This window comes from Polyodon spathula, chromosome 26 (assembly GCF_017654505.1).
Source record: "Polyodon spathula isolate WHYD16114869_AA chromosome 26, ASM1765450v1, whole genome shotgun sequence".
Classification (NCBI taxonomy): domain Eukaryota; kingdom Metazoa; phylum Chordata; class Actinopteri; order Acipenseriformes; family Polyodontidae; genus Polyodon; species Polyodon spathula.
This window is the reverse complement of record NC_054559.1, coordinates 12,457,001-12,468,146: the sequence shown is the minus strand read 5'-3', so window position 1 is coordinate 12,468,146 and position 11,146 is coordinate 12,457,001. Positions and strand designations below refer to the sequence as shown.

The following is an 11,146-nucleotide window of genomic DNA, read 5'->3' as shown; positions in this document are numbered from 1 at the left end:
TCAGGGGGGCCCGTCGAGTACTGGCCAATCACAATGCGCCCCACAAAGTCATTGCTGCTCTTCATGTTGTGGCCGTAAACTGTGAAAAAAAAGATTGAAGATAAAAAAAAAAAAAAAACATTATAGCTATGTAATCATTTTACTCTTCCCTTGGGTATTTCAGGTCTGTTTTCCCTTGCCATGTAACTGTTTAGTTCCTTGTTTTACTCCAGTCCAATTTAGTTAATGCAGTAGAAGATAGGCATGAGGTTTGGCTAATTCCATCATACTGTCTGTAAATAAGATCAATGTCTATGTACAGGAGAGCCAAACTTCCCATTCCGTTATTGGCTAAATCAGTCCAGTGAAATAGCATACAGGGGCCGAGTACTGGGATTCTAAAGAAGGAAATAATTATCGAGACTGGATATTCCCAGCTTGGTCTGCGCTAGTAAACTAAACTGCATCACCATATCTGAAACCAGCACAGAGAGCATAGACTCTTAGTAAAAATTGGGCTGAAGTGAGGCAGACTGACAGTTCAAACTGTACCTACATTCAACATTACCTTTGTAAAAGCACAGCAAAGTGTACTGAAGCATAATGAAAGCATGATAGAGCATAGATAAACATTGTAAAGAATAATGAGGTATGGTAAAGCATATTAATAAACATGGCAACCCAGGGTAAACTATAGTAGATGCATAATGTAACCATAGGAAAAGCACATAATACTGCAAAAATACTGTGCAAAAGTACCATGGGAAACTTTTATAAGGGTAGATAACAGCTTTAAGGAAATAAACTCAAAATATGTCATGAAAGACAGTAACAAAATACACCTGTATGGACCTTTAGATGCCTCGGAGGTGAATGTTATTCAAGAAATTAATGGTGAATAGTCATACATTTGTACAGGTATAACTTTGGATCGATACAACAAATTCATTCTAGTTATGAATTAAAAACAAATACAAAAAATGAATACCCTGAAACTTATTTTATTTCTAATAGAGAATGTAATTCTTTCAGGGCACTCCCCAATGCCTGATTAAAATGAAAAGCCACAACTCACTGTACTGAGGCCAAGACAGAGACATCAAAACAAATTGGTCACTACCAGCGTCTACTTATACACCTCAGTCATTCTCTCTCCCCTCTATCCGTCAGCTTCTCCAAATGTAGCTTGCTTTCTCTGATCCTCTCCCTACTTGTTAATATTTTATGTCATGAGTCATTTCCAGACGTAAAACATCAGAATTTGGATAGTCAGGGAGAGTGAAATTATCAGATGTGCAGGAAATTGCTCATGTGTTGAATGGGCCATATCATTTACCCTAGTTGTGAAAAAACATGACAAACTACGGAGAATGCATTGTACAAGATACAGAAAAGAGAACATATATGGGCAAGTCACATCACAGATATAAACATCACCTGTGGTCTATAGTGCATACATACTGTTCAACAAAGAGAACACTGATGACATCACACACTGGAGCATTCTGCCATTAGTAACCAGTACAGTGGAATAGCCTTCATTCTGGGATAAGGCTTTCTTGAAGCCTTGTAACAAAAAAAAGACACAGAGTAAAAAATAATATGGTATGGCATGAAAGAGCCTTTAGAGAAAATTAAGGATGTCCAGTAGAGAACAGATGTAATTAAGAGGTAGCATCATAAATAATGAATGCCTTGAAACAATTACAATGTTTACAGGATGTGAGATCAATAATGTAATTGAACGCTTTCACGAGGTGGGATTTCTTTATAATAAAGCTGTTTCTGGGAAGGGGGTAAACACACAGAGAAAAAATGCTTTCCTCCCATCCCTCAGCCCCCTGACCCCCCGGGGGTCCTGTGGAGCTGTCTGCTGTAGAGTCTTAAAATTGAAGGAACATGACAGGTACAAGGACCCCCGCCACACTTCATTAGCCAGCCGCTCTGCGCAGACAGCCAGAGATCCAGACACACACTGCCAGCCGACTAACAGCTTAGACATAGAGGCTGGACAAAAAACTAGAAACACCTGCCATAACGCTGTCAATACAGTGCAAGTTCACCACGGCCTGCCAGCATGCTGCTGATTCAACACAACGAGTTTGTATTAAATATGATTAAATATTGTTGCGAAGAGATTTGTGACCATTCCTCAGTGTTCACCCTCTTTAATTCCTTCTTCAGAATGGCCCATATATATGGGCACAAGTTGGTCACCACGGTATATATGGCCGGTCCGCTTCCTCAGTGTTACCCTATCGGTACTATAATATATATAATATATATATATATATATACTGATATATATATATACTGTATATATATGTATATATATATATATATATATATATATATATATATATATATATATATATATATATATATTATTATATATATGATATATCATGATATTAGCACGATAACCTGTTGTGGTTGTTTTAGACTGAATCTGTGGGTCTTGGGGGATATTTTAAAACAGAGATTATTCTCAAAATCTTTTCCATTTTATTTTTGCCGCGTCATCTCGTACACAAAAAAGGATGCTGAGGAATTCATTACGGCCGCTGTTTACCGAACCAGAGAGAAAACAAAGAGCAGGAGAGGGATGGGTTTTAATAGACATTTCATTCCAGATTCATACGGCCTCAGCCTCTCTGAACGGTCCAGCTGTGCTGATAGAGAGCAGGGGCCTCTCACCAGCGGGAGAAGGGCTTAATCAGCCCCCAGATGAGGCAGGCTCGCGGGAGAACAGCACAGTCAAGCAGGGTTTAATTATAGAGCTTTTGCATCTGGCAGATAAGAGGGAGCGCAAGGCACCATTTCCATTACTGATTGCCTGCACTTTTGTCAGAAGATGCTAACGATCGCTGGCTGGGTTCGAAGCTGCCTGGCTGATAACATTTCACTGTACAGACAATAGCAAAGCACAGAAAATCAGCCATAACTCCAACTGAGAGATTGAGCTGAGAGCCATCCTCTCTGTTCTGCTCACAGACACATACTTACAAACAAGAGCATTACAAGAACAATACAGTAACAGACTGCACTGAGAATATTTAACAATACAAATCTATATAGTCTATATTGGTTTGTGACAGGGCAGAGGCCCTGCACAAGCAAAGTGTGTTTTGTGTGGCTATATATGCACAGCCACAGGTAAATGTAATTGAGGGAGAACACATGGAGAGAGCAGGGCTGAGAGCTGACAGCAGGGCTGAAAGCAGGTTACTGAGAGCAGGGATGAGAGCTGAGAGCAGGGCTGAGAGCAGGGCTGAGACCTGACAGCAGGACTGAGAGCAGGACTAAGAGCAGGGCTGAGAGCTGACAGCAGGGCTGAGAGCAGGACTGAGAGCAGGGCTGAGAGCAGAGCTGAGAGCTAAGAGCAGGGCTGAGAGCAGGGCTGAGAGCTGACAGCAGGGCTGAGAGCAGGACTGAGAGCAGGGCTGAGAGCAGAGCTGAGAGCTGACAGCAGGGCTGACAGTAGGACTGAGAGCAGGGCTGAGAGCTGACAGCAGGGCTGAGAGCAGGACTGAGAGCAGGGCTGAGAGCTGATAGCAGGGCTGAGAGCAGGGCTGAGAGCTGACAGCAGGGCTGAGAGCAGGACTGAGAGCAGGGCTGAGAGCTGACAGCAGGGCTGAGAGCAGGACTGAGAGCAGAGCTGAGAGCTGACAGCAGGGCTGAGAGAAGGACTGAGAGCAGGGCTGAGAGCAGAGCTGAGAGCAGGGCTGAGAGCTAAGAGCAGGGCTGAGAGCAGGGCTGAGAGCTGACAGCAGGGCTGAGAGCAGGGCTGAGAGCAGAGCTGAGAGCTGACAGCAGGGCTGACAGTAGGACTGAGAGCAGGGCTGAGAGCTGACAGCAGGGCTGAGAGCAGGACTGAGAGCAGGGCTGAGAGCTGACAGCAGGGCTGAGAGCAGGGCTGAGAGCTGACAGCAGGGCTGAGAGCAGAGCTGAAAGCTGACAGCAGGGCTGAGAGCAGAGCTGAGAGCAGGGCTGAGAGCAAGATGTTGTGCTTTCTGCCCTGCTCCTGGATAGCTGTAACTTGGGAACTGTTACGTTGTGATAGAGCTTGTTTAATGTAAGAGTTTTGTTTAAACCTTTCATTTGTTGCTTTGTTTCGTGTATATATTAGAAGTACACCAAAGCATTTTAAACTAAAGTGCTGTGTTTGGGGCTTTCCATTTCTGCCGCTGACCAGCCTTGACCACCCGTCACTATGCCACATGGTTCAAATACAGAACCTGACACCTGACAAAGCATCACTTCCTACCTCTGTCAGCTTTTACATTTGTAATCAATGTTAACAGCATGTGTTTCATTAAAAGATTTGACATTTCTATGGGTTCATTGAGTGTGACAAAAGCACCGGTGCATTTTTGCTGGGAGAGCAAGAAAATACATTGAATATATAAGCATTGCTACTTCTGTTCTGACTAAGTGAGACTTATACAGTACATCATTGCTCCTTTGAGATCTCCATTTGCATAAGCCACCGAAATATTCAAATGTGACTTTTACATTAGTGAATAATAGCATTAGACTAGTATATTATTTTGAGGTTCTCTCCTCTGGGACCCATAGCAGCACATAGTATCATTTCTTTAAAAGTAAATGATTAAATGAAGTACTGTAGCCTGACTTGCACAGAATAATTACTGCTGGGAGCTTAATTGTGTTATGAGCCCTAGCAACAGAAAGGCGCTGAAAGTGTTTCTAACCTTCAGCCCAGTGGTATGGTCTCAACCTAGCTCAATAATTTTGCAGTGGCCTATGTTGCCTTTATTATGCATTTACTTATACTTAACGATGATGTACTACTCTTTGCTATGCTTTTACTAGGGTATTACTGGGCTAGTTTAACTAGTAAGTTCAAATATTACATTTTACTTCACAACTAATGATAAAGATGCATGTAAAAGCTCCTTCCCATCACAGCGAGAGGTACCTGTGAATACCAGGCTGGCGTCCTGCAAATCGTCCTGCATGACCCGGAAGCTGAAGGACTCATTGAAGAAGGGGTCGATGGTGCCCCGCATGCATGAGGTCTTCTTAGTCTTCACCAGCTTGAGCCCCGTCACAAGCTGGATCTTCACAAAGGGGTCTGCCAGGACGGGGAACTCAGCATTATTAACAGCCATCACAGAGGTCATTCAACTTCTGCTTTAAGTTTCACTTGAAAACGAATTACCCTTCTGAAGACACTTAAACAATACAGGCTCCTTAACTATGTGTAATTACACACTGCATTTATCATTTACTGATATTTACTGCATGCGCTCAGCACACAATGATGCGATTGTGAGCATGGAGTTCTATACATCATGAAAATGATTTTTTCATTTAGCATTTCCAGAACATGTTCATTTGGTTTGAGCACATTAAACAAAAGTGCAGTACAGTGCAGTTAATGTATGCATTCTCTTTTTCATTGTGTGCAAAACCTATATATTCCTAAAAAAATGCATATTTACAGAGGTATTTTTTTTTTTAAATTTAAAATTTTTTTATGGCAGTTACCTGCAACGGCAGGGCTAGAAAGCAAATACCTGCAATTGCCACTGGGAGTGCTAAAGAGCCATCTTACTTTGCATCCTCCAGGCCTGGGGAATAATCTACCAATCTGAGTATCTCAGTCATTGGTTGCTGCTGTTATTCTAGTCCTTGAAGTTCCTCTGGTTACCTGATCCCTGGCTCATGTCGGTCTGCAGCAGCTGCTTGGCTCGGATGATGTCCACGTTGAGCCTCCCAGCGCTGGGCAGGTAGTTGAGAGACACCAACAACTCCCCCAGCTCCACCTCATTCTGGGAAAACAATCAGGAGATCTGGATTAGACCTTTCTGTGCAGCTTCCACAGATCGATAAAAGCTCAGGAACAAGTATAATAAAAATGATAAAACCAACAGTAAACCACAGAAAAGCGTGGTAAATACATCGGACGGCATAGAAAAAAGTGATTTGCCTTTGCTTTGGCAAAAGAAAGCAAAAACGTAAATGTAGTTAAATGTTTCAGTAGCCTTTAGTAATGGTTAGAAGAGTTAGAGTCAACTGTATGTACTTAATGCTTTCACTATGCTTTATTACATTTTACTAAGCTTTTACTATGGGGAAGTTTTATAAGGAAGAAAAAGCTTAATAAATCTTTTCCGGGCAGTTAATAGGTCGGTTCTTTTTTTTTTTTTTTTCTGGGCTTCTCGGTGGTACTTGTCTAACTCATTGCATAGTTCTAATTTTACAGTATTATTCATGCTTCAGTTTTATCGCCCAAAGTGATGTTAATTTCACACAAGCTGAAAGTGTGTTCTGTGTGGGACCAGCCCTCAGTCAACAGCAGGCAGGGCCAAATGTCCCTTAGTAGCCTCATGTGCCAGCTTTCCAAACTCATATTTCTAATTCCAATCAAAAGCTTCTTTTGTGGAGTGTGCTATTTGAGGTTTTTAAAAGGGATCAATGCCCCATATACATTGAAATCATTTTAAAATATAAGAGCTGGAGCTGGAGTAAAATGCTATCAATGTAACAACGAATATAAAATAATTTGCTTCTTCAGCTACTGCTTGAACAGAATACCTTATTTACTTTAAACCCAACTCTAAATCCACACGCTGATTTTGAGATTGGTAACTTAAATGGTTGATTATTACGCACAATTGTATATACAACTATACAGCTATATAACTGCTTCCCGTATCACAAAGTGCCCAAGTAAGAATCCTGTGGATATATAGTAAACAGGCCATATAATGAAGCACAGTGAACTGAAACTGAAAAAAAGACTGAAGGACATTGCAGCCTTGCTAGGTTATTTGAGCTTTATAAGGCTAGAGTGATGTTGTGCTTTCTCATATGACAGTGAAAAAGAATGTAATGTGGCAGTTCAATCAAAATCCGCTCTGTGCGTCTGTATTCCTGCTAGATAAACCTTTTAAAAACAAATATATAGTCAAAGCTGCAGAAGATTTTAGGGTTGTGCTGATAATCTCCCCTTTGAGATAATACCTTCAATTCTAATCCGATCTTACTGGATCTATCCTTCTTTCCGTCAGTGTTTCCTACTGTGTAATGCAATTAGCACGTGCCATACATTCCTCATGCCTAGCGATAAACTGATGTAATGAAAAAAATAAACAATCAAATATTAGAGGAGTTCTATTGTCGTACTTGTGAACTGGGAACCAGTGCCTTCCACCAGTGCCCTCCTCTAACCAGGTCAACGTCGCACAGGGACATGGCCACCTTGCCGATGACGCAGTGGCGGGAGAACTTGTCGAAGTCGACGACGGAGAACAGCAGGGTGCGCCGCTGGGCCTCCAGGAAGGGGATGTCGAAGGTGTAGCGCTCCTCGAAGACGGGGTTCTGCGTCTTGCGCTTGACACCGGTCTGCCGGGAGTTCTTCTGGTCGGGCAGCAGGCTCATCTTGACGTAGGGGTTGGAGTGGGCCATGTCCTGGCGTGAGCTGTCACAGGCCAGGGGCAGGGGCAGGTCGCGGGCCTCAATGACGCGCACCATCAGGTGGTTCTGCAGGAGGTCGTACTGTGTGCTGAAGTGCAGCATGCCCAGCTGGTAACGTGACAGGATCTCCTCGTCGGTTAGGGAGTCCACGTCGTCGCTGCTCGAGTCCACTGAGTACAGCCGTGGCTCGAACTTGTGGAAGTAATCGTCTGCTGGCACATAGGGCTTGCGCAGCACCGCAGGCTGGACTGCCTCCTTCTTGGAGCCCATGGCCCAGAACTCAGTGGGCTTGATGTCAATCAGGGGGGAGCTCGGCCTTCGAGACTCCAGACCTGGGAGGGAGCAAGAGAGTCACACTACAGGGAACAGATCTGGGACTGGGAGACAGTGTGGCATTTTAGTTAGAGCAGAGAGACTGGGATGTAGTGTGGCAGAGTGGCTGGAGCAGAGGGACCGGGATGTAGTGTGGCAGAGTTGCTGGAGCAGAGGGCCAGAGTGTAGTGTGGCCTGTCGGTGCTCTAGAGGTCTGTACTTACTGGAGACTCTACGTGTGAGGCTGTAGGTGGAGCGGGAAGTGTCAGAGCTGGATCTCCGGCGGTCTGGGGAGGCATCCTGGGGCGTAACTGGTGGATCAGCTGCTGTGTTGTCCCCATCCTTATCTGAGTCCTCATCCTTATCTTCGTTCTTGTCATTGACTCTGAGGGGGAAAGACGTTTTAAAGAGAAGTCTAGTTTCAATTTCTTGATTCATTTCATTTACAATATCTTCATTGCTGCAGTTTTCCTAGGTAGCCGTCACAGTAACAGGGAAATCTGTAACATGTGGCTTTGGGAGTCTTAAGAAGAGTTCAGTTTTGTAAACAGTTGGATGAGAATGCTAAGAAACTGACATGGGCATGGTGAGTGCCAAAGTCTGGCCAGGAACCAATATTTCCAGTGCCAGGATCACAACAAAAACATCTGTGGTGTGATGGGGAGAGATTTACAACCCAGCTGGAATACAAGGTGGAGAGGGTGGCGGTTCTAAAAGCTTACAGATAAATAATACAGGATCGAAATGCCTAGGCTAGGACTAATTTGGCTTACTTTTTCAAGCTGAGAGACTGAGACGCAGAGCAGCCCAAGTGGTTAGACCTAAAGGACTGGGCAGGCAGAGTGGCCTCATGTATAGTGCTGTGCGACTAGGAGGCAGTGTGGCCTAGTTCTGAGCCAGACCCTAGAAGATTTGTCAATGTTATTTTAACATAATTCTGACAGGGAACAATTGCTTCCACACCCCACACCCCCTCCCAGGGCCTCCAGCCCTCAAGAGAATGACGTGGAGACTAAGATCAATGGGCAAAGCCATACGTTGCTGGATGTCAGTTGGTACAAACGCAATCTGTCTTTTGAATGAACATTTTCAAAGCAGCCCATTCTGAATCTCAAAGAAAACTCTCAATGTATTCACATAGGTATGGATTCATTGATTTTAGGCACACATCCAACGTCATTCTGGGCAGCCTTGGTTTCTGATCTTATCAAACATTAGAAGCTACACAAGGTCAGGCCTGGTGAATATGTGGATGGATGACCGCTGAGGAACCCCAGTTTCTGTAGTGTATGAATACCACAGTACTGTCCAAAAACATACCATACCATAGTATACTATAGGAAACTGTTATACTTTCAAACAGTGCTATTTTATTTTTTATATGGGGGGAAAACAACAGTTGACAAGCTTGGAGAAAATTGTAAAAATATTAGACTTCTCTGCTTCATCTTATACATTATTTTCCATAAATAGCCTTCAGTACATTGGAGACTATTGGAATATAAAAACATTTTAAAAAGTGGGAAAGACATTGATTTAAAAAACAAAAAAATGTATGGCATTAATATTTGAGTAGGCTGAATAGAAAATTCTACACATTTATAGCAACATTTACAGAAATTAATTTTAAAAAGCAATCTGCAGATAATGGACAGTATATCATTCTGTATTTTATTACTACAGTAATAACATGTTGGTTTGTTTGTTTGTTTGCTTGTTATTAAAATCCTTTCTGATTTAGATGAGTCATTTTGCTTATGGGAGTAGTTAGATGATCTTTTAATCTCTACTGGTAAAAAGTTCAATTTAAAAATAATTATTTCAATACCACTATAAGTGCAAAGCCAGCCCACACAGGCCCACCCCACCCGCCTCCACTTGTCCACAAGGACAGTGCAAGACTGCAAACAGAATTGCCTTTTCAACCCATATCATTAGGAGTTTAAACATCCTTCCCAGCCTCTCCCGGTCTTTAAACACATCCCACATGGACTGATGAATAATACCAGCCTGCAGGCGGTGTGAATTACATACACTACTCTCGCTCTCGTTTCTGCGAGGCTTGGAATAGTTTTACCCTTTGCTTGCCATGAAGTTATTCAACAAGTGGCAATGCAGTGGTGGGTGATGGTAACAACAGATACAATACAATGAGTTTTGTACTCTGAGGCTCTCAGGAACTCACAGCCAGGTGGGGGTCTGTGCAGGGAAGGGTCCCAGTATCTCCACCTCCTCGTCGCTGGGCTGGCAGCAGCTGCACTCCCAACATGACTGGCAGAAGGATTGGCACGTCCAGCGACACAGCAGGAAGTTGGACAGCTTGGACAGGAGCCCCTGGACAGCAGGACAGAAAGAGAAAGGGAATGAGTCCTGCTCTGTCTACCCTGTCCTCATCAACTCCTATTACTCACTTGTGACGCTACAGGCTTACTGTATGTGTGAAAAACTAAGCCTGTAATACCAGCTTCCAGACCTTCTCATTCTCGATGAGACGCGATGTGTCGTACTCATAAAGGATTAGCGTGACAGCAATTGAACTTCTATGTGTTCGCCAGCACGATATACTTTGTGAAAAATGACCTGTTATTTGCTGTCACACCAACAGTGCCAGTCTGAGGCAAATCACATAAAATCCAATTTATAATTGCAAACAATGTAAGGATTATTCAATGGGTCATCACACAGGCTTTCATTATGATGTGCAATAAAGCTGCTTAACAAAAGCACAAAAACACTAGCAGCATTTATGGATGTCTCTATGTGTGTATATGTTTGAGTGTGTGGCATCATGGATGTATATGTGTGTTGTGAGTGTGTGTACCTAAATACAACTCCCTCCATTTATTTATCTAAATCTAAATATCTAAATATCTAAAATCTAGCAAATCACCATATGCACACCCTAAATAAGAGTCCTCCTCCACCCTGTGTGATGTACCTGTCCCAGCTCTCTCGGTCTCAGTGACAGAGGACGTATGAATGTGTATGTGTGAGATGGGATATCCTGCTATCTGGGAGTTCTCTCTCTGTTTGCTTGGTCTATGTACAAACTCTCTTCAAGCCCCCTTTAGTTTACACTACGGATCTGTTGGGAATGTCAGTCAATTGCCTGAACTACCTTTATCGTGCCTCTGCATACCTGAGCCACTTCACAGGTGTCACATGTTTCACGCCATTCAAAACTATAAAAGTCTCAATGGTGATACAGTATTACAAATCATAGACTTATATTAGATCTGAACACTATGAAATGTGGCAGCAAAAAGAATCTGCTACATTGCCAAGTTTATGCAAAAATATATAGTCATTTATTTTATACAAAAGTGCAGGTGCGAAAAAGTTAAAAAGTTTCAAGACCATTCTCAGTGCTGCAAGGTAAAGAACTCCCATGTACTTAAACCATCCACTG

General features: G+C 43.0%; 1 protein-coding gene across 1 annotated transcript in view; it reads right to left on the bottom strand.

The window, feature by feature from the left end:
* The window catches only part of LOC121300491 (serine/threonine-protein kinase SMG1-like), a 38,085-nt gene that overhangs the window by 23,174 nt on the left and 3,765 nt on the right, over positions 1-11,146 (bottom strand). Inside the window, exons 3-8 of the mRNA XM_041229059.1 lie at positions 9,923-10,071; positions 7,962-8,122; positions 7,135-7,757; positions 5,657-5,777; positions 4,922-5,077; positions 4-79 (exon numbers count right to left, since the gene is read on the bottom strand). Of these exons, the coding sequence (XP_041084993.1) occupies positions 4-79; positions 4,922-5,077; positions 5,657-5,777; positions 7,135-7,757; positions 7,962-8,122; positions 9,923-10,071 (1,286 nt within the window). The remainder of the gene's footprint in view (positions 1-3; positions 80-4,921; positions 5,078-5,656; positions 5,778-7,134; positions 7,758-7,961; positions 8,123-9,922; positions 10,072-11,146) is intronic.